The 24048-nt window shown below is 40.3% G+C and overlaps 1 protein-coding gene across 2 annotated transcripts; it reads right to left on the reverse strand.

The window, feature by feature from the left end:
- Nucleotides 1–137: 137 nt before the first annotated feature.
- On the reverse strand, nucleotides 138–22969 carry LOC101688450 (cytochrome P450 2C41). 2 transcript variants are annotated; one of them, XM_045068888.1, is made up of 9 exons: nucleotides 22719–22969; nucleotides 20227–20389; nucleotides 19907–20056; nucleotides 15764–15924; nucleotides 13207–13383; nucleotides 8222–8363; nucleotides 7898–8085; nucleotides 3337–3478; nucleotides 138–442 (listed from the first exon to the last, which is right to left on the reverse strand). In XM_045068888.1, the coding sequence occupies exons 1-9, from the start codon at nucleotides 22884–22886 to the stop codon at nucleotides 432–434; spliced, it is 1302 nt and encodes a 433-aa protein (XP_044924823.1). In that variant the 5' UTR covers nucleotides 22887–22969; the 3' UTR covers nucleotides 138–431. The 2 variants fall into 2 exon arrangements, with proteins under 2 accessions (XP_044924823.1, XP_004749690.1); XM_004749633.2 differs by lacking the exon at nucleotides 138–442 and adding an exon at nucleotides 773–1243 and having other exon boundaries at nucleotides 22719–22967.
- Nucleotides 22970–24048: the final 1079 nt, after the last annotated feature.

The following is a 24048-nucleotide window of genomic DNA, read 5'->3' on the forward strand; positions in this document are numbered from 1 at the left end:
CACTTGTGTTAGGTATAAAACAATGTGTTGGAAAGTAGAAAAAAGAATATCTAGTGATGCCCTCCAGGGATTTTGTTCTAGGTCAGAGAGCAAAGAATGACACTTAGAAGATCTGATAAGCAATATGAAAGCATATATTAACACGTGACTCTAAGTTTGAAACAAGTTCATACCAACATGTCTAATCTTTGGTGTTCAAATGACACCAAAGCAGAGAAATGAATTCTAACATGAATTATTCCTTCCCCTCATGGCTGAAATTCTATTACCCAGCTCCTGGACATAACCTTTCTCACTTTCAAATTCAAACGTCAAGTACCTGTAGGTGACACAGAGCCAAGAGAGCTTTCCTGCCCTCTCCTTCTTTGTCCCTCTCTCTGCTTATCATTATGAGGATGGTGCAGTGTGGCCTCTTTGGATTCTATTTTCTTTCATTTCTTACCTGTATTATGCACAAAAAAGGAAAGTCTAAGAACTGGCTCAGTGAATAGTGATGCTTTCCATTTACAACACGCAGAGGACAAATGGCTGTATGTTAGCTTATACTAATCATTTGGTTTTGTTTCACGGTGATAATCGAATAACAGCTCAATATTGGAGAAGTATATATGGTGCCAAATACCAGTGTTACAGAGTATAAACAATAGCACAGCATGTGTGTAATGAAATTCTGGAAACATTCCTCTTTTTTTTCCCCAAAAAATTTTTATTTGAGAGAGAGAATGAGCAAGTGAGAGAGATGAGCAAGCACGAGTCATAGAGGAGCAGAGGGAGAGGGAGACACACACTCCTCACTGAGCAGGGAGCCCAATTGGGGGCTCAGTCACAGGACTCCAGGACCATGACCTGAGCCAAAGGTAGACGTTTAAATGACTGAGCCACCAGGCGCCCCTGGAAACTTTCCTTTAGCGGAGGCTAGATGTTCACTGGGTATGGAGGGAATGGGGAAACAGGAGCTGAGGTCAGAGAGTGCATCCCCAGCAGTGAAGAGGTGAATGATGCCCCAGAGGAGGAGGAGCTACAGACAACAGCACAGCAGCAGGAAGATGGTCTGCCCTTCCTCATATGGGAATGAAGCAGAGCTGGTAGGGGGGTGGGACATGGCTAAACCCACTGGCAATTGGGGTGGTATCAATGTCCTTTGGGTCAACCAGAGATTTCAGGGTAAATTTCTGTAAAATGGTGGTCAAGAATAAAAACAGCTCCATACGGGCCAGTCCTTCTCCCAAACATATTCGTTTTCCTGAAAGTAACAAACACAAGGGATCTGTTCCTTGAACACTGTTTCGAACCATCATAAGACATGTCACAAGAAATATCTGATGAATGACCAGGCCAATTGAGAGGTGGAAGGAAGGTTAGACGGACAGGTGGACAGAAGGATGGAAATGCTTGCTATTCACCTAGTGTCTTGATGAGAACCCTTCATTCAACAATTAATTATTGAGTATCAGGCCTACATCAAGCACTTCACTATGCATTTCCACGTTACAACTGCTCTTTTCTTATTTCCAGTTTCCATATATTTTTGTAGAAACCCACCCCCTTCACCAAGGGCATTGGAGGGAGAAGGACTAAGAGAAGAGAACTCATGTATCTGTGTCTCCATTCCTACCTCTGGCATAAAGTTTACAAAGATTTTTTTCCTTCATGTGATTCCAAAAACATGTCTAAATGTATTCTCTCTCACTTTAAAATATTCAGGGTGTCCCTGATCTGTCCTATGACAGGAGGTTAAATAGGTTGAACTGGCTCTTCACATTCTGTACCCAGTCTGGGGTTCCATATCCCTCCTTCCATCTTCCAAACCCTCTACTCTTGGTTCTAGCCATACCAACTCTTCATCGATCTCCAACACACCATGACATTTCCAGCCTTATCTCATGCTGTTCCCTTCAGTTAAGGCGCAATTCTCTAATACTTCTTTCAGGATCTATGTCTCATGTATTTCCTCTCTATACTCCCTGTGATCCCCTCAGGCAATAGAGTCTTGCTCTCTCTGGGTACCCTCAGAATCTTATTCACTCTTCAATTAAAGCCTAGATCATCACCTTGAATCATAATTTCCTGTTTATCTTTTTCTACCACACTAAAATGTGCATTCCTTGCAGGGAAGGCTCAGTCTTTGACATCTTGGTATGTACAGTGCCAGACCCAAAGCAGGTACTGAAAGCCATCAGATAATTGAAGGGAACTCTATGGCTGGAGACTCAGTGAGCACTATTGATGTGGAGACCCAATATCCAAGATACGTGATCTTGAGTGGAGGACAATCAGGTGCAGGGCATCCTGCCACTTTCCGAAGGTTTCCTTGATGCCATGGTTGGTTGGCAGGTTCTGACCTCAGTCTATAGAAACATCCTTCTCCTATGGTCTACTTTGTAAAAGTGCCCCATCTTCTCTTCTTTCCCTCACTTCCTATCTGCTGTGAGGCAGCTCAAATTCCTTTTCTGCTGTTGGAATGTTTCTTATTCCAGTTCATGCCTCACTGTGGGCTGGGGGTGAGCAGGAAGCTGCCTCTTCTGGTCTCCTGAGCAGCCTGGCCTTTCCTCTCCCACAACACTAGTCTTATCAGATTATAATGATCTGCTTACTAGTCTGCTTCCCTAACTAGAGTGTAAGCCCCTGTGGTGTCCATGCTGTGCTTGTGGATACTTGTCACCCCAGAGCTCACTCTGGGAAGTGAAGGTACAGAGAAAATACTTTTTTAAAAAAATATATTTATTTATTTATTTGAGAGTATGAGTGGGTAGGGTAGCAGAGGGACAAGCAGATCCCCCACTGAGCATGGATCCTGAAGCAAGGCTTAATCCCAGGACCCTGAGAGCATGACCAGAGTTAAAGCCAGACACTTAACTGACTGAGCCAACCAGGCGCCGCACATAGAAGATACTTAACTTGGGGTACCTGGGTAACTCAGTTGGTTAAGTATCTGCCTTCAGCTTAGGACATGATCCCAGGGTTCCTAGAATTGAGCCCTGCATCAGGCTTCCTGCTCAGCGGCAACCCTGCTTCCCCTTCTCCTGTTCCCCCTGCTTGTGCGCGCACTCTTTCTCAAATAAATAAATAAAATCTTAAAAAAAAAAAAAAGAAAGAAAATACTTAACTAAAGTTGAGGAGTTATATACCTTTCTCCTGGCCAGTGAGTAAAGTCTAAATGAGTTTCATCTGCTGCTTAGAGGAGCTCTTAGTAGCTCAGTGATATATCTAGAGTCATGTTTCTGGTCATGGACAAAGAACAATTCTACCCATGCCAGGGCAGGCACTATGTAAGATTCAACTGATACCCCACCCCCAAAATATTTTGTCCCCTTCAGCACCTAAGGAATTTATTACCTGCTGAGAAAGGCATGAAATAATCACTCTTCTTAAAGTTGCCATTATCATCCAGGAAGTGGGCAGGGTCAAATACCTCTGGGTTGGGGAATTCTTGTTCATCGTGTAGCACAGAAGTCAGTGATACTAACACGTTTGTGCCCTGAAATGAACAGATGAGGATAAACTGGGTTAGAAAGAAGTTGTAGAGCTGGAAGAAATGTGGAAGTCACTTAGTTCAATATTTTGATCTATATGTGAAGAATCCAAGGTCCAAAGAAGGCCCATGGGATTTCCAGCCAGAAAGACCAAGAAATAAACAGGGATGAGATTGAGGCCAGTGCTAGTCAGGATGCTAACATGGCCTCCAACAGGGTCTGAAATACCGAGTGCTTGGTTACTTGGGTGCCTGCCCTCTGAATTCCTTCCACTGATCACAATGTTTGGACACTTGTGTGTCTCTATTTTGTCACTTCAGTTTTCATACATCTCATGTGGATTATGGCACAGCAGAGGTCTGCTTGAGATTCTGTCTCTCCTCTCCCTCTGGTCCTTTCCCCAACTCACATTGTCTTTAAGTAAATAAAATCTTAAAAAAAATTAAAATGTGGGGGAACTCTTTGTTATAGATGAATCCTAGCTACACACACACACACACACACACACACACATACATACCAATAATAAAATTTAAAAACTAATCATTTTTCAACAATTCAAGTAAAGATCATTAATTAATGCTAAAACTATTGGATCAATGATTTGGGAAACAGGATATTTATGAGGTCTTAAAGTACCATGCCATAGATTTTTTCTTATTAATCACCTATGAAAAATAGATCCCTAGCAATAGAGAATTATGGAAGATACCTCCTTCATAAGTGAGTAGCTAGCATCACCAATAATGGTATAAATTGGTATTGTATGTCTCTAGCCAAATGTGATGCATTGGGACATACACAACATCACCTATGTAATTTTCTTCCCCAAAACACAGAAGTGGAATCTAATCTCAAAACAAAAACAAAAACCACCCGAACCAGACTGAGGAATATTCCACATGGTGTCCTGGACTCCTCAAAACTGTCAGTGCCTTGAAATGAAACAAATAAAGGAAATGGAAATTTTCTTTATAAAACGGTAGCCTAAAGGGACAGATAATCAAATTACATATTATTCCTTTATTAGCTACTACATGCTCCTTCAAAAAAAGCTACAAAAGAATATTTTAGGATAACAGAAAAAAATGTAATTATAGGCTATATATTAAATAAAATTATTGTATAGATAATAGTTCCTTGAGATGAATGCTGTTCATCTCAATAAATGTGCAGAAAACCCTCATTCTTAGAAGACGCATAGTGAAGTGAGATAGATTGGAGTGAGGTAGATTGGTGGACATAACTAGATATGCACTTAAAATACAGATGTATATAAATTTTCATAAATGTTATTTATATATACACAAAACATTATATAGCCATTGTGTATGTGTGTTTAAAGGCCGTTTAGATTTTCTACTTTTTTAAATTAAACATTGGAAGAAAATTCTACCCTCTAAGTTTATCATATTTAAGGTCTGTAATTTTATTTACAAAGTTATTGCCTTTGGGACACCTGGGTGGCTCAGTCATTAAGCCTCTGCCTTCGGCTCAGGTCATGAACCCAGAGTCCTGGGATCAAGTCCCACATTGGACTCCCTGCTCCACATGGAGTCTGCTTCCCCCCCTCATTCCTGCTCATGCCCTCTCTCACTGTCTCTGTCTAATATTTGGAAATGACCCAAATATCCATCAACTAGTGAATGGATAAACAACTTGTAGCACTCGATATGATGAAAACTACTCATCAAAACAAGGAACAACTAATGATATATGTGATAACAAATATTAATCTCAAACACATTCTGTCACATAGAAAAGATAAAGGTTTATACTGATTACAGGTTATACTACTTTTATGTCACATTCTGTTATGCTACATTCCTTAAAAGGCAAACTGTGGAACCAGAAGTAGATCAATGGCTACCAAGGGTTGAAACTGGGGGAGGTGGATTGACTGTAAAAGGAGAATGAAGGAAATTTTTGAGATGATAGAAATGTTTTATACCTTAGTTGTGCTAATTACACAACCTTACATATTGATCAAAACTCACTTGACTTTACCCTCAAAAATATGAATTTTCTTTGGTATAACTTATTGTTTCTGTATATTGTCTCTGTTCTTTTCTTTTCTATGTTGCTTTTAGGCTCCCTCTTTCTGTAACAGATCCCTTTTAATATTTAATATGTCTTGCAGGGATGATTTAGTGGTCACAAATTCTTTTAATTTGTCCTGGAAGTTTTTATCATTCCTTCTATTTTGAATAACATCCTAACTGGATAAAGTATACTTGGCTGTGTATTTTTCTAATTTAGGACCCCAAATATATCATGCCAGTGCTTTCTGGCTTGCCAGGTCTCTATGGACATGTCTGCTGCCAGTCTAATGTTTCTAGCCTTGTAGGTTATGAACCTCTTGTCCTGAGCTGCTTTCAGGATTTACTCTTTGTCTCTGAGATTTGCAAGTTTCACTATCACATGTCAAGGTGTTGACCTATTTTTATTGATTTTGAGGGGGGTTCTCTGTGCCTCCTGGACTTGGATGCCTGTTTCCTTCCCCAGATTAAGGAAGTTCTCTGCTATAATTTGCTCCAATATACCTTCTGCCTCTCTCTCTCTCCATTTCCTCTTCTGGGATTCCAGTTATTCTAATATTGCACTTAATGGTATCACTTATCTCTTGAACTCTCCCCTCATGATCCAGTAGTTGTTTATCTCTTTTTCTCAGCTTCTTTATTCTCCAACATTTTTGTCTTGTATATCATTGATTCTATCTTCTGCTTCATTTATCCTAACACTCAGAGTCTCTATTTTTTTTAAGATTTTATTTATTTATTTGACAGAGAGAGATCACAAGTAAGCAGAGTGGCAGGCAGAGAGAGAGGGGGAAGCAGGCTCTCTGCTGAGCACAGAGTCCGATGTGGGGATTGATCCCAGGACCCTGAGATCATGACCTGAGCCAAAGGCAGAGGCTTAACCCACTGAGCCAACCGGGTACCCCAGAGCCTCTATTTTTTTTTTTTTTTTACTGCATCTCATTAATAGCCTATTTGATTTCAACTTGAGTGGTTCCATGATGTAATGGTGAGCACTCTGGACTCTGATTTCAACTTGATTAGATTTAAGTTCTTTCATTTCTCTAGAAAGGGATTCTCTAGCGCCTTCTATGCTTCTTCCTTTTCCTTTTTTAAAAGATTTTATTTATTTGACAGAGAGAGACACAGTGAGAAGCCCAATGTGGGACTTGATCCCAAGACCCTGGGATCATGACCCGAGCCAAATGCAGATGCCCAGTGACTGAACTACCCAGGCTCCCCTTCTATGCCTTTTTAAAGCCCAGGTAGAATATATTTTTTTAAGATTTTATTTATTTATTTGTCAGAGAGAGAGCACAAGCAGCAGGAGTAGCATACAGAAGGAGAAGTAGGCTCCTGGATTAGCAAGGAGCCCAATGTTGGACTTGATCCTAGGACCTGGGGATCATGACCTGAGCTGAAGGCTAATGCTTAACTGACTAAGCTACTGATGTGCCTCTGAAGATAAGGTTTTTTTTTCTTTTTAAAGATTTTATTTATTTGACAGACAGAGATCACAAGTAGGCAGAGAAGCAGGCAGAGAGAGAGAAAGAAGCAGGTTCCCTGCTGAGCAGAGAGCCCGATGTGGGGCTCGATCCCAGGACCCTGGGACCATGACCTGAGCTGAAAGCAGAAGCTTTAAACCACTGAGCCACCCAGGCACCCCTGAAGATAAGGTTTTTAATATTACAGAAAAAAAGAAACAAAACTTAGGTCAGTCATGTCCAATACAGTAGACTTGAATGATCCATGGTTACTTAGATTCAAATTATTAACAATGATAAGTGAAATTGGAAAGGTTGGTAGATATGAGGTCACCAAAATAATAAAATCAATTATATTTCCATATACCAATAAAGTAGAAAAGGCATTTAAAAATTATACAATTTATAATAACATTAAAAATATCATTTACCTAGGAAAAATCTAAAAGATGTACAAGCCACTATACTGAAGAAAATATTGAAAAAAATTAAAGAAAGCCCAAATAAATTAGGAGAATACACCATATCCATGAATTGAAAGATTCATCATTCCAACATGTCAATTCTTTCCAAGTTAATTTACTATAACTCTGATAAAAACCATTGTCAAGTGCTTTGGATAACTGGTAAATTGATACTACAATTTATTTGGAAATGTAAATAGCTAAGAGTAGCCAAAACAATATTAAAGAAATAGAACAAATTTGGAAGAATTACACAGTCAATACCAAAACCTGTTGTAAAAATGTATAGCCTCAAAAAAAAAATGTATAGCCTCAAACTGGAAACAGCACAAAGTCCATGAAGCTGCCACATGTATGATTCTTGCACTCTCATCTTTACTGGTAGAGGATTGAAACCGCATTGTGAATATGAGAACTTCAAGAGCACTGAAGTCAGGTGTAGGAGAAACACATCTTACCTTGGGGATGACATAGTTTCTGAATTTAATGTCACGGGTCACTGCATGAGGCAGGCTGTTTGGGATAAGATCAATGTATCTCTGGATCTCGTGCAATACTGCATTCATATAGGGCATGCGGCTCCTGTCTTGCATGCAAGGGCTCTGGCATCTGCCAATTACACGCTCAATCTCTTCCTGGACTTTAGCTGACAAAACACAAATGAGACAGATGAAAAAAGAGAAAATGCATATATATTTACACGCCAATTCATGTGCTCCAACATCATTATAAACATTGGTTATATGCCCAGAAGTAGACCCTGCCCATCATGCTGGCCATACCTGTGACTTCTGGGTGCTTCAGCAGAAGCAGGAGACTATATCGTAGGGTGGTGCTTGTTGTTTCTGTCCCAGCTCCAAATAAATCAGACGCACTGGTTACTAAGTTTTCAAAAGTAAACTTCAACTGATCATTGTCCTTTTCCTAGGAATTATTTGATGTAATTATTTGCTGGTTTGGCAGCATATGTAATTATAATAAATCTAAAATAACACATTGTTATATAGCTAAGCAAACTTGCCTACAGATTCCATTTCCTAGCCTCTTTCGCAGCTACATTGGCCAAGCAACCTATTTCTTACCGAAGGACTTTTTTCTTAAAGATTTTATTTTATTTATTTGAGAGAGAGAGAACAAGTGAGAGAGCTAGCACAAGAGTGGGGAGAGGACAGAGGGAGTGAGAGAAACAGACTCCCCACTGAGCAGGGAGGCCGACGTGGAGCTCCATCCCAGGACCCTGGAATCTTGATCTGTTGCTTAACCTACTAAGCCACCCAGGTGCCCCCCAATGGCCTCTTGGTGTCACTTTCCTTCCTTCTTTTTACTACATGCCTACACAGATATGTTGGTGGAGGTGGTGTAGACATCATCTTGAAAAATGATGAACATGAAGTCTACACAGTAGGTATGCTAAAGAAAAATGGAAGGCACATGAGTCCATGATACTTCAGGGCTACTATAAAAGTCCTGGACTGCCTAACATGAGAGTCTCTGTACCTGAGAAAAATACACCATTTCTTTTTTTTTTTTTTAAGTTTGGATTGTTTGTTTGTTTGGTTTTTTAAGTTATGTATTTGACAGAGAGAGAGAGAAAGAGAGAGATCGCAAGTAGGCAGAGAGGCAGGCAGACGGGGGGGTGGGAGGGAAGCAGGCTCCCTGCTGAGCAGAGAGCCCAATGTGGGGCCTGATCCCAGGACCCTGAGATCATGACCTGAGCCAAAGACAGAGGCTTTAACCTACTGAGCCACCCAGGCGCCCCCCAATTAACAATGTTTAAAGAAATAGTGGGAAGTGCCTGGGTGGCTCAGTGGGTTAAAGCCTCTGCCTTTGGCTCAGGTCATGAACTCAGGGTCCTGGGATTGAGGCCCACATTGGGCTCTCTGCTCAGCAGGGAGCCTGCTCCCCCCACCCCCCGCCTGCCTCTCTGCCTACTTGTGATCTCAGTCTGTAAATAAATAAATAAAATCTTTTTAAAAATTATAAATTGAGTTTTCTCTTGTTGGTAGGCAAACACAATCTTTTCTGATAGAAATGAGTAAATTAGAGCCATATCTTAAAAAATGGTCTTGCCATTTGCGACGACGTGTATGGAACTAGAGGGTATCATGCTTAGTGAAATAAGACAATCAGAGAAAGACAACTATCTTATGATCTCCCTGATATGAGGAAGTGGAGATGCAACATGGGGGACTAAGGGGGTAGGAGAAGAATAAATGAAACAAGATGAGATTGGGAGGGAGACAAACCATATGTGACTCTTAATCTCAAAAAAAAAAACCCCTGAGGGTTGCTGGAGGAGGGGGGTGGGGAGAAGGGGGGTTGGGTTATGGACATTGGGGAGGGTATGTGCTATGGTGAGTGCTGTGAAGTGTGTAAACCTGGTGATTCACAGACCTGTACCCCTGGGGATAAAAATATGTTTTATGTTTATAAAAAATTAAAAAAAAAATTTAAATGGTATAAGCCAGGATCAAGAGTTTTAATTCTCTTCTGCTATAGAATTTATGTGGTCTCTATATTGCCTAAAAACTCATTACAAAGTTGGGAATATGCAAAAGCTAACATGGCAGCACATCCTAGAACAGATTGTAGTGAGAACAAATTTACAAAGACAAAAGAGGGCCAGCCCCTATGGTACTCCAGATGTAAGGCAGGACTATTTGGTTTGGGAAATAAGTGCAGGAATTAGTGAAGATATACAAATAGAAGAAATATTACAGACTTGAAGACAGAAAATTTGGACATTAACTGCCCATAAGGGATGAAAGAGACTATGGGAGTAAGGCAGATGCTGAGAATAAGACACCGAGTGAATAGAGATCTCATAACTTTTCATAGGGAGAGTAAAAGCACCTCACAAGGACAACTAAAGCTGGTTTAAGATAAGGGTGACACCAAATTGAAAACAACAATGGGGCCATTTGAAATATTGACTATGGAGATCACTAAAATTAAAAAAAAATTTTTTTCTTCCTAGCCAGTCCTCTGGGCCAACATTAATTTAATAAGGTTCTTACAATCCCCAAGTGACCTGTGACACACCTAAATTGTCATCAACTCCATTAAGACAGGCTTAACCTCAATAGCTGTATTTGCTAGACCCATTGGTAACATCAACATCACACACTTTTCTAACCTTTCCAACCCCCCAAAAAAGAGTAAGGCACTTATAAACCATTATTAGCATCTCATCTGCTGAAGTGAATTTGAAGAATCAGTGCTTACATACACATAGATTATCAATTTTAGCCAATTTTATGCCTAAGTTTTCTTCTAGGAGTTTTATATTTTTAGCTCTTACATTTAGGTCTTTGATTCACCACATTTCCACCCAAGGTTAAATATAATGTTATCATATGATCTAGCAATTCTACCACGAAGTATGTACCCAAGAGAAATTAAAACATAGGTAGACACAAAAACTTGCACACAAATGTCCATAGAAGCATTATTTATAAGAGCCAAAAACCCAGCAGCGCCTGTGTGGCTCAGCTGGTTAAGAATTTGCCTTTGGTTCAGGTCATGGTCCCAGCATCCTGGGATCAAGCCTGGAATTGGGCTCCCTGTTCAGTGGGGAGCCTGCTTCTCCCTCTCCCTCTGGCTTGTGCTCTCTCACTTTCTCTCAAATAAATAAAATCTTAAAAAGAAAAAAAAAAGCCAAAAACCCAGAAACAATCAAAATGTCCATCAACCAAGAGTAGATATATAAAGCATGGTATATTCTTTCTGGAATATCATTCAAGCACATAAAGGAGTGAAGTGAAAGAAGCTAGAACAAAATACAGTATAATTTCATTAATATGAAACATCCAGAATAGCAAATCTATAGCGACAGAAAGTAGAGAAGTGATGCCTGAAAGCTGGAAGTGTTTGGGGGACAGTGGAGATAACTACTCAAGCTTATGGGTTTTTTTTTGAGGGTGATGAAAATGTTTGGTAATTGATTGTGGTGGTGGTTGCACAACTCTGAAAATACACAACTACTAAATTATACTTGAAATGTGGGAGGGTATGGCATGTTAGTTATACTCAGTGTAGATATTAACAATAAGAAAAAAATGGAATAATAAGCTAGAATCTAAATACTATAATGAAGTCCAGAGGAACAATGCAGTTTTTAAATATAATATTAAGGAAATACTGTTAATTGATATATGAGAGATGTCAGCACCCAGGATCAGTGGAAAGGCTTCCTAGCATTAAGGAAATTGCTCAAAATATATACAAAATACAAAAACATTCATATGGGTGCATTTTTCTGGGAAGGTGTCCATACTTTGTGTATGTATGTGTATTCCAATAAAACTTTATTTATAAAGACAGGTGAGCTTTGCCGGTCTTTGATCTAAATAAAAGTGGAAGGGGAACAGAGTTGGAAGATAAAAAACATTGCCCTAACATCAGAGAAAGCAGACCATGAAAATATTAACTTCTTCCCTCTTCCAGTTTCTTCAAACAATTCCACCACCTTCTTCACTCCATTGCACCTAGAATATGTGACTTGAGCAGTCCAACTGAAATCCAAGGATAATTCTTTGACAGTCAATTTCATCAGCATCTTTTTTCCTTCCCATGTTAGCCTACTCACCGTTTCTCATTTCTGCCCAAAGCTACAAAGTGATTGGATAAAGTGATGGCCTCAGATGAAGGAATTTCCTTCTCTAGAATAAGCCTTTTATAATGCACTCTGGATTCTGCCTCTCCCCCATTCAAGGATGTTGCCTGGGTACAAGTGTCCTTATGGCATCTACATTACTTTTGTGACACAATTTCCAGCTTGACCCTATCACTCATCACATTCACTATTCAGATTTACTATCTCAATCTTTCACTCCTTGGTTAAATTTCTCAAATAGAATATCTGTTCTTATTACTAAACTCTCCCATGCAGTCCTTACTTCTAAAATCAGCCTCTATAGGCTAAACCACTAAAATCAGCCTCTATAGATCTCTGAGATGTGACAGAATGAACAATTTGATTTTATTTCAGGAGTCCCTGTATTTCCATGGTCCAGACTTTTTTCATCAAGCCAAAGTCAAGAAATGAAAAATCTCACAGTTGGTCCTTGGGCCCCATTCTTATCATACAGCTCATTCTACAGGACTCCCAGGATAATTTTCCCCAATAATTATTTGTATTCCACTCTTGTTCAGGCTCATACATCTACCTGAGCAAGTCAAAACTTTTCAAGCCAACATTCAGTCTTACAGTTACTTGACAGGCACCAACATCCAACTCTGTATCTGTCCAAATCCATTTTTGGTTACACTCAGTGAAGACTTCCTTTTTCCATCCATCTCATCTCTTTGCCAACACGTACTTCTGAACCTCTTCCCTCCCCTATTCTTATTGCAAATATTTTGAAGCTCTACATCCGCCCTCAGTATAAGCAGGAAGCCCAGCTAGGTTAAACACTTCCTTCTTATTCTCCCACACACTGAGATAAGATCACATATATCTTCATTTTATAGCTCCATATTTTGTAATTTCTAACTTGTGTTTTTATTTCCCCTAAAGTGTACATTCTCTTTCTCTTCAGGTAGAAACTTAACAAATAGGTTCCACATATCCTAGTTATTAGACAATTCAATCTTAGATTGAGTGATGTTCCATGATGCTCAATCCAGATAGATCCATGCACACAGAAGTACCTCAAGTGTCTGTCAAGCATTTCTTGCCTGATGATTTAAACATCCTCATGAGCACTAATCAGTGAACAAAATAAATGCAGGCAAACAAATAACGGATCTGTCATTAATATCTTACCTGTCCCATTTTCATCAGGAAGTAATCAATGAAGTCCCGAGGATTGTTCACTTCCAAGGATTCTTGGTGTTCTTTTATTTTCTCCAAAATGTAATTATTTATAAAAACAGAATTGTTAAGTATTGTGTTATGACTTCCTGGGAGATAATCAAGGAGAGCAGGGAAGCTATTGTAGATCTTAGAGATTAAAAAAAATATATATTAAATTTTAAAACATGTATTGAAGACATATAGAAGATATGTCAAGCCCTGGTTAAAAAGGGAGATGAAGAGAAAATGGTCTTTGTCTCCTGGAAAAGCATTTTATATTGTGTATATAAAGTAATTCTCTATGCTCATGGAGATATCTAAGCGAGAAAACTCTAACCAGATGATGAAATACGACAATAACGTCCTATACTCATACATCGTTCACCTTATAGTATCAAAGCCTCTTTACATCAATTCTCTCATGTTTTATATTAATTCTTCCCTACAACCTTGAAATACAGAATGCTGTGAATTACTATGATTCACATTTTATAGATGAAGACTGAGGTTAAGGGAGTTTGGACAACCTCATACACAGCACAAAGCTACTCCTTCATCAGTGCATCCTGGCAGCACCTGTGGTCCCAAATGTTTTCTCTGCTTAAAGGAGACATTCTCTTCCTTCCTAGACTAGCATATTTCTGCTAAGTAATGTGATGAAGAGGTCACTAAGTGTGAGTGGAGGACAAATCTTTTAGGCAATGGGAACCTTTCAGCAAGGGCCTGGATGCCCACTGAGTGTGCTATCAGCATGTTTCTGGGCAGTCACCAAAACAGGGCTTTGGGATTTAGGGGAAAGAGCACTGGCCAGGGAGTCAATAGGCTTGAATTCCACCAGCTCCATATTTGGACATTTATCTTCTTTTTTTTTTTTAAGATTTTATTTATTTATTTGAGAGAGAGAGAGATCACAAGTAGGCAGAGAGACAGGCAGAGAGAGGGAGGGAAGCAGGCTCCCGGCTGAGCAGGGAGCCCAATGTGGGGCACGGTCTCAGGACCCCGAGATCATGACCTGAGCCAAAGGCAGAGGCTTAACCCACTGAGTCACCCAGATGCCCTGGACCTTTATCTTCTTGTCCGTGAAATAAAGGTTTTGACTCTCTTTTCAACATGCACACTCCATGAGGTTTGCCCTGCGCAGGAGTGTGGTATTCAAAAACTCACTTCACTGAGTATGACCAGTGAAAGTACCAGTATAGATATCTCCAAAGACAGGATACTCCAAAAAAAGAGAGCTGAGATTTTTTGGCAAACACCATGAGAATCAACTTGTCAGAACTCTAGAAAACAAAGGCTTACAGCAATCAAGTGAATGCTGAATCCCAAAAAAGGCAACTTGAAAATGGTGGGAAAGTTTGTGAAACTTTTAATGTGCCCTCTTCTACCTCCTTCCTAGTTTGGCAGTGGTCTTAACAAGGGCAGCTTCTCGTGTGGGATTCTGGTTTCCAGTGCAAGAGACTAGACTAGACCTTGCAAAAAATTGTGTTTTCTCTTTGCAACTGCTCTGGGGCAACCTGAAGGACTGACACAGGCTCTTGTCTTTGTTTCATCGGACTAGATGAAGAGCAGCAGGCATGGCTCAAAAACTCTGTAAGGCAAATGAATAACCTGGGGCAAAGGCTAGTTAAGACATAAGATAGGGCACCAGAATCCTGGGAAGAAAAGCTGGGGAGAAAATATCTTCTGGATATTAGGGCATTCCAAAGTACCCAGGTATATTGAGGAATTTAGACATTTTAAAATTTAGAAACCAGGGGGCGCCTGGGTGGCTCAGTGGGTTAAGCCACTGCGTTATGATCAGGTCATGATGTCAGGGTCCTGGGATCAAGTCTCACATCGGGCTCTTAGCTCAGTAGGGAGCCTGCTTCCCTCTCCTTCTCTCTCTGCCTGCCTCTCTGCCTACTTGTGATCTCTGTCAAATAAATAAATAAAACCTTTAAAAAAAATTTTAGAAACCAAGACATCAGCTAAGAAAAGACCCCAGAAGACCCTAAGCTTTCACCTCTAGCTGATCTTGGCTCAATGTAAGCCACAAGACTGAGAAAGAATCGGAGTCCAGTGAAAGCAGTGAAGGAATGCTCCAGTCCAGAACCAGTTTGGAAGAGTTCATTTGTCTGTTCCTGTCTTCCTTCCTTCCGCCCTCCCTCTCTGTCCCCTTCTTCCTCTCTCTTTCTCCCCGCACAACCTTTTCTCAGCCCCTCACACTCAAGGAAAACTGCAGCTAACACTAGCGGAACACCAAGAAACAGAGATTTCAGAGACCGCCCGTGATGAAGAAGAGGAGACTTAGAAACATGGTCCAGAAAAGTCACGAAATAAACAAATATCTATAGCCTACAGAAAGCAAAAAGCAACACGAACCCAAAGCAAGCAGAACAAACGAGACAAAACAAATCTCAAGGAGGGGGAGGAACCTCGTTTCCACAGTTACATTATAGTATCCGAAATGTCCAGTTTTCATTTACTTCACAGCATGGTCCATACAGAATTTTGGATGTGTCAGAGGAAAGACCTCCCATGACCTTACCTGAATCCATGGGGAACTCAAAATCTTGAGGTTTTCGTTAAATATTTTCAGGAAGCCAATTAAAGTCTGATCTGTATAATCAAAACGATTTTGGAAAATGATGGAGCAGATCACATTGCAGGAAGCACAGCCCAGGACAAAAGTGGGATCATAGGGTAAGGCTAAAGAATAGGAAAGATTTAGAAAATACCATTAAAATATACATATAAAACTCTTTGTTGTTCATAATAGGTAATTTTAGGATCTCTAAAACAATATCTACCTAGCAATCCCCTTGCCAGCGAAGATTTCAGCATGCTCAAAATCAACACATCATCTTTCCCTTAAATGGGACGTCCATCCCACCTTAGTTTGATTAATAACAATCTTCCAAATACTCCATTTAGATCACTACCTTTGTTTACTTGATTCTGACCCAAGGTGACTATTACTTTGAAGAGCAAAAGAAAAAACTTTAAAGACGCCACTTTTAAAAACACTGAATGGTGCACCTGGGAGGCTCAGTAGGTGCAGAGTAGGTGCCAGCACCTGACTCTTGATCTTGGGGTCACGTGTTCAAGTCCCACCTTGGGTGTGGAGATTACTTAAAAATAATAATAAAAATACATTTAAAAAAAATACCTAATAATTTAAGCTATCAATGCAGAATCACACCTGTCTGGTAAACTTGTACACTCCTGTAGGAAGGAAGAAATAGCTCGGGACCTGGAAACCTATAGCTAATGAATAGTTAAAGTGAATTATGTGTAAAATCAGCAGAGAAAAAGATTAAAGGAGGAAAAATGATGGAAAAATTCAGGCATTTTGATAGAACAAACAAAAAAGCAGAAGGTATCCATGTTGTCTGAGAGGAAAACTAACACAAATGAGTAAAATTAATGTGCACATTTGTTTGCCTCGGACAGAAGTAAAATAAGAAATTTTCACTTCAAACTTAAATCACAGCTAAGGCAAAGAAAAAAGGTTAAATTTGCAAATAGAGTCCGGGGGTACCTGGCTGGCTCAGTAGGCAGAGCATGTGACTCTTAATCTCAGAGTCATAAGATCAAGCCCCATTTCAGCATGGAACTTGCTTAAAAAAAAAAAATTTTTTTTTTATATAAAAAATTGGGGCACCTGGGTGGCTCAGTGGTTTAAGCCTCTGCCTTCAGCTCAGGTCATGATCTCAGGGTCCTGGGATCGAGCCCCACATCGGGCTCTCTGCTCAGCAGGGAGCCTGCTTCCTGCCTGCCTCTTTGCCTATTTGTGATTTCTCTCTCTGTGTCAAAAAAATAATAAAATCTTTAAAAATTTTTTTTAATTTAAAAAGGAAAAGGCAATAAATGGAGTTCTTGTGTTTCTTTATTACAATACAAAAAACAATAATTTCCTTTAGGAAATAGGTTCCCTCATCGCCAAGCAGGCCTCACATTTTTTAGACAGCCTGCCCCCTTATGGAATTCTGGAGTATTGCTATATATAGCCATTAGCAGAAGACCATAGTTACAAATTTTTAACTGGACTACTATTTAGGCCAATTCTGTCATTTTACAGATAAATTAAAGCAGAGAAAAAATTTTATTTTTAGTGATAAATATTTAAATGTAATTGCTATAATCAACTGATCAATAAACTTTATATGCAAAAGGCCCCCAAATTCACATCAGTGATGTAATTAAGGATAACCAAAATCCAAAATGAGAGGGAATTAAAAAATAGGAAACGTGTTTAGGTAGCTGTTTCTATTCCAGACTCTTTTTCTTTTTTTCCTTAAAGATTATTTATTTATTTACTTACTTGACAGAGAGAGCACACGTAAGGAGAACCAGGCTTCCCTCTGAGTAGGGAGCCTGATGTGACACTCTATCCCAGGACCCTGGGATCATGACCTGAGCTGAAGGCAGACGCTCAACAACTGAGCCATCCAGGTGTCCCCAGACTCTTTTTCAGTTGAAACACTTGAGGACACTAAGCTTTCAGAAAAACTTTAGAAGGTAGGGGATAATTTCTGAAGGTCTTGAGATTTATTTCTGTGTGTGTGTGTGTGTGTAATATTTCACAAAATGAAATTACTCACACATTAAAAGAATGAAATCTTGCCATTTGCAATGATGTGGATGGATCCAGAGAGTGGTAAGCAAAATAACTCACTCATATGTGGAATTTAAGAAATAAAACAAATGAGCAAAGGGGAAAATGAGAGAGAGACAGAGACGGCAGGAGAGAGGCAGGCCAAGCAACAGACTCTTAACTGTAGAGAGCAAACTGATGGCTGCCAGAGCGGAGGTGGGTGAGGGCATGGGTGGAGTAGGGGATGGGGATTAAGGAGGCACTTGTTGGGATCAGCACCGGGTGAAGTATGGAAGCGCTGAATCATTACACTGTACACTTGAAACCAATTTTTTTTAAAAAAACAACCCTGTATGTTAGCATGTCTGGAATTTAAACAAAAATTTTTAAAAAATAGTTGCTGACAAGGAAATCACAGTTGATGAGGGTGGCATGAAAGATGCCTAAGCAATTACAACCATAAAAAAAAGTATCATTACTGGCCCGAAATGGACACATGGACCTTGGAAGCAACACTCAGAAGATGAATGAAGTTGACCAAACACATATAGACCAACCAAGTAAAAATACAAATCAAAGCCACAGTGAGATACCACCTCAGACCACTCAGAATTGCTAAAATTAATAAGCCAGGAAACGACAGATGCTGGCAAGGATGCGGAGAAAGGGGAACTCTCCTGCGCTGTTGGCAGGAATCCAAGCTGGTGCAGCCACTCTGGCAAACAGTATGGATGTTCTTCAAAAAGTTGAAAATAGAGCTACCCTACAACCCAGCAATTGTGCTCTGGGTGTTTACCCTAAAGATACAAATGTAGTGATCCAAAGGGGCACGTGCACCTGAATGTTTATAGCAGCAATATCCACAATAGTCTGGAAAGAGCCCAGACGTCTTTCAACAGATGAATGGATAAAGAAAATGTGGTATGTATGTATGTATATATATATATATATGTATGTGTATATATATGTGCATAATGCACATATATATGTGCATAATGGAATACTATGCAGCCATCAAAAAAACCCCAAATCCTGCCATTTGCATTGATATGGATGGAACTAGAGGGTATTATACTAAGTGAAATAAGTCAATCAGAGAAAGGCAATTGTCATATGATCTCTCTGATATGAGGAATTTGAGAGGCAGAGCAGGGGTTCGTGAGGGGAAGAAAAGGGAAAAATGAAACAAGATGGGACTGGGGATGGAAACAAACTAATCTCAGGAAACAAACTGAGGGCTGCTGGGAGGCAGAGGGGGTGGGAGAGGGTGGCTGGGTGATGGACATTGGGGAGGGTATGTGCTACGGGAAGTGCTGTGGATTGTGTAAGACTGATGATTCACAGACCTGTACCCCTGAAAAAAATAATCAAATAATACATTACATGTTAATTTTTAAAAAAAGAAATGAGGGGTGCCTGGGTGGCTCAGTGGGTTAAAGCCTCTGCCTTCAGCTCAGGTCATAGTCCCAGGGTCCTGGGATTGAGCCCCCAATGGGCTCTCTGTTTGGTGGGGAGCCTGCTTCCTCCCCTCTCTCTGCCTGCCTCTTCTGCCTACTTGTGATTTCTTTCTCTCTGTCAAATAAATAAATAAAAATTCTTAGAAAAAATAAATAAAAATTTTTAAAAAAGAAATGAAAAGAATGCAAGATTTAAAAGAAAAAAAAAGCACATGTCACTAGCTACAGGTGCTCCATGTGAAAGGTGTGAAATCATTGCCACTGTGTCCATTTGACAAGTATTCCCTGGTGACCTTTTCTGAAATAGGTAACCCACATTTACATGGGAATGTATTATTACTATTACTATGGGAAAAATACCGTTCTCTAACTCTGAAAAAAAAATGAGTCCCCAAATGTTGTACCTTCATGGTGTAATGATGTGGAAATAAAAAATTGGGGACAGAAAAGGATTAAATGACCTTTTACACCCACACTGTGGCACAGTCATGAAATGACACATGACCAGCATAGACACACAGAAGCTCCCCTGGCTCTTTGCTGCACTCCCTCTTTCCACGCGAGGGCTGAAATGTTTCCAAGGACATCAGTAGACGAGAGAACAGCCTGCCAAGATCAGAGCTATAGAATAACCCACCTTTGGTTTTTCTCAAAGCTTCTACAAGGTGGCAGGCTTCCTCTTGAACTCGGCTCTCAAGGTCACTCTTTCCCATCCCCAAAGTCCGCAGGGTCATGAGGGAGAAGCGCCGTGTCTCCTTCCATTTGTTTCCGTTAGTGAAAAGGATTCCTACCAGAGGGGAAACAGAAACTGGGCAGGAGGTCCTAAGCAAGGAGGAGGAAGGTCATACGCAGCAGCCTCACGGTGGGCCAAGTTCTGCTGAGTCGCTCTTCAAATTCCAGTTTTCCATCCTTTCCAACACCATAACCAGTGCCGAACGTGTGTACCTGCTCACCTACCATGTCCTTTATTAACTTTTTCAGCTAAGGGGAACCTTCCTCTTGCAGAAAACTCTTCTCCCAGATCAATCAGGGCTTCCTTCACTGCTTCATACCCATAGAGTACAACGGTGGGCTTCATGCCAAAATACAGAGTGAATACAGGGCCATACGCTTTTGAGAGCTGAGAATTTCGAAGAAAACATATATGTTAGCAAAAGAAGTCACAATTTAGTCTATGTTTTGTGCATAATTTTGTGTGTGTGTGCGATTAAGCCTGATATCATCATACTGTCGATGTTTTTATTCTACCAAACATGGCTTCAAATATTCCTGGATCTTACCTATAAATAAGATTGTTACAGCTGACACATAGAGAGGGCCACTGATATGACGGGCAATGGTCTGGGGAATTGGTACTCAGATAATTACAACTGGTTATTACACCAACGCCTTGAGCTAGGTTTATTTACCCTGTTGTACAGATAAAGAGACTGAAGTTCAAAGAGTTTCCTATATAATCCCAGTGTCTAATAACAGAACACCCAAATTTCAACCCTACTTAGCCAAACTCTTTTGTCTCCAGTGCCTATCTCTGAACCAGTACCCAGCTGTTTCAGGAAAGCACTGTAAAGCCCATCCTCTGGAGATTTCTCTTTTTTCTTCTTCTTCTTTTTTTTTTTTTTTAAGGATTTTATTTTTAAGTTATCTCTATACCCAGCATGAGGTTTGAACTCATGAGCCCAAGATCAAGAGTCTCAAGCTTAGTGACTGAGCCAGCCAGGTGCTCCCATCTCCTGAAGATTCTGACTTGGTAGCCTTATAATAGTTACTAGAAATCCATACTAAAAAAAAAAAAAAAAAGAAAGAAAACCACCCCAGCTGGTGCTCATGCCCACTCCACTTTGAGATCGGCTGGTATTACTAACACTAAAGGCAGGACCAGGACAGGCAACATCTCACAGAACAACAATTGCTTCTATCCTGCAGCATTCACAGGGTATAGACAGCAGCTCTGTGCGGAATCCGGGGATTATGTTACCATCCAGTTGGTCCTGATGATTTCTTATTTTTTACATTCATTCAAGCTAGTTCTGGACCCATTTACTTGCTTGCCATCAGGCACTACTTGCTTCTTCAGAGTTCAATTTTCATGAACAAAACACACAGACTATATAATAGATGACTCTTCAAATGAAATCTCTAATCACAAAACACCACCCTTACCATTTACCTTTAGCCAGAAATCACAGCAAAGGGTTGTGAAACAAAGGCAGCAGAATTCCTGGCTTTTGTCACTTCATTGTTTTTTTTTTTTTTTTGGTTTTTTTTGTTTTGTTTTGTTTTTAAAGATTTTATTTATTTATTTGACAGAGAGAGATCACAAGTAGATGGAGAGGCAGGTAGAGAGAGAGAGAAAGAAAGGGAAGCAGGCTCCCTGCTGAGCAGAGAGCCCGATGCGGGACTCGATCCCAGGACCCTGAGATCATGACCCGAGCCGAAGGCAGTGGCTTAACCCACTGAGCCACCCAGGCGCCCCTCATTATTGTTTTTTAAAAGATTTTAAGACTTTATTTGAGAGAGTGAACACATGAATGGGGACTGGGGAGACGGAGAGTGGGGGAGGGAAAGAATCACAGTCTCTGTGCTGAACCGAGCATGGAGCCAATGAGGGGCTTGATCCCATGACCTCAAGATCATGACCTGAGCCAAGACCAAGAACCAGACATTCAATCGATAGAGCCACCCAGGCACCCTGGACTTTATTATTATTTTTTAAAAGATTTTATTTATTTATTTGACAGAGAGAAATCACAAGTAAGCAGAGAGGCAGGCAGAGAGAGGAGGAAGCAGGCTCCCAGCGGAGCAGAGAGTCCGACGTGGGGCTCGATCCTAGCACCCTGGGATCATGACCTGAGCCGAAGGCAGAGGCTTTAACACACTGAGCCACCCAGGCGCCCCTGAACTTTATTATTTTAATGCTACCACAGAACAGCCTAAATGTTTCTTTACTCATAGAACACATTATTTTATTCCACTTTTTTTTTAAGTAATCGCTACACCCAACATTGCAGCTCAAAATTCATGACCCTGAGATCAAAATTCATGACCCTGAGATCAAGGGTGGCATGCTGTATTGGCAAAGTCAGCCAGGCGCCCCTTATTCCACTATTCTTTTTTTTTTTTTTTAAGATTTTATTTATTTATTTGACAGACAGAGATCACAAGTAGGCAGAGGCAGGCATAGAGAGGAGGAAGCAGGCTCCCCGCTGAGCAGAGAGCCCGATGCAGGGAGGCAGGGCTCGATCCCAGGACCCTGAGATCATGACCTGAGCTGAAGGCAGAGGTTTTAACCCACGGAGCCACCCAGGAGCCCCTTATTCCACTATTCTTGACAATATTTCACAAGTATATGTTTTACAGACGTACCTTGATATTTTAATATAATGTGGTTAATTTTAATATATTTTATTTAAAAGTAGAGGAGCTGGAGAAGCATAAAGCATACTTACATTGCTCAAGGACTTGCTGAGGTTCTTCACATCTAACTGGAGGATATTTCCAATGAAAGGGAGAGGAGTGGGGCCAGGTGGGAGCTTCCCCTTTCCAGAGCTCTGTTTCCAGAGTGAAAGGAGAAGCCAACAGGAGAGACAGAGCACCAGAACCACAACTAGATCCATGAAAGCACTCCCTTTTTGGACGACTGTGAGCTTGACATCTAAAGCTTTTATAATACTCCCTGCTAATTCAACCTGTCCCTCTGACTCATAAACTAATCAATCAGCTGGATTACTTTAATCTCTCTTTTGAAAGGACTTTGGCCTACTGATAAAGATAAAAATACGTGTTTTTCTTTTTGCTTCTATTACTCCTGCCCTGAGATTCTGGTCTAACAGGTCTGGAGAGGAGCCCAGGTACTGGTAATGTTTTCGGTTTGGGGGTTTGTTTTTCTTTTTAACATTCTAGGTGGTTCCAGTTGAGAGCCAGTGAAGTAAATCACTTAATCACAAAAACTGCAAGACATTCTGGATTTTCAGATTAATGATCAGTTGAGAATTTATGATTTTAGAGGAAATCCTTATACACAAAAACGTTTATCCTTTAATGCTTTAGCAAACACCAGTATATTTTGTCCTAGAAAATGAAAGCCTTTTGAAATATTTGTGTACTGTATTAACATTCAACAAAACCTAGGTAACAGAACTCTTGAATGTCCAAATACATAGCAAGTAATTAGCTAAATAAATTTATATATATTTACCATCAAACTCTTATGCCCACCCCCACCCACACACAGTGGAATTTTAATTTTACAAAAGAAGGGGAAATTTGGAGGCAACAGGAGACCCATCCAGTGTTGTACACCTTCTAAGTGACAAAAATGGGAATTGAACCTAGATCTTTTGAGGACCACTATGATGCATGATGGCTTACACCATAGCTGCCTCAATAATTATAGGAAAAACAAAATCGAACCCCCCAAGTACTAGTTCCTCTGAATGCATACCTCACTGACTGTTCACGAAATAGTAAGTTTCACTAAGTAGAAGCCTTTGATTCCAAGGATAAAAGGACTATAGGCTCTCAAAAGAAAAAAAAAAAATAAAAGAAAGGGATTCTCCCCCTCTCCATCACTGCACAGGTGAAAGTTGCTCAGGTAATTGAAAAAAGATCCCGTCTCAGAATTTAGGAGGCAAGACTTGAGAAAATATGGTTTCCCCTACCTTCCAGTGACCTCCAGACATAACTTCTGATTTTTTTTTTTTTTTGAGGAGGCGGGCTGCCACTGTCAAAAATGATGGAATGAGGGCTCCTGGATGGCTCAGTGGGTTAAAGCCGCTG

This window comes from Mustela putorius, unplaced genomic scaffold, assembly GCF_011764305.1.
Source record: "Mustela putorius furo isolate JIRA1106 unplaced genomic scaffold, ASM1176430v1.1 tig00003909_pilon_pilon_pilon, whole genome shotgun sequence".
In the NCBI taxonomy this organism is placed as follows: Eukaryota; Metazoa; Chordata; class Mammalia; order Carnivora; family Mustelidae; genus Mustela; species Mustela putorius.

Coding starts and splice junctions, on each gene's coding strand:
- LOC101688450 (XM_004749633.2), bottom strand. CDS start 22,886: ATGGATCTAGTTGTGGTTCTGGTGCTCTGTCTCTCCTGTTGGCTTCTC. Junction 8,086..8,221: donor GAAGCACCCAGAAGTCACAG/GTATGGCCAGCA, acceptor GTGTTTTGTCAG/CTAAAGTCCAGGAAGAGATT. Junction 3,479..7,897: donor GAAACTATGTCATCCCCAAG/GTAAGATGTGTT, acceptor TGTTCATTTCAG/GGCACAAACGTGTTAGTATC.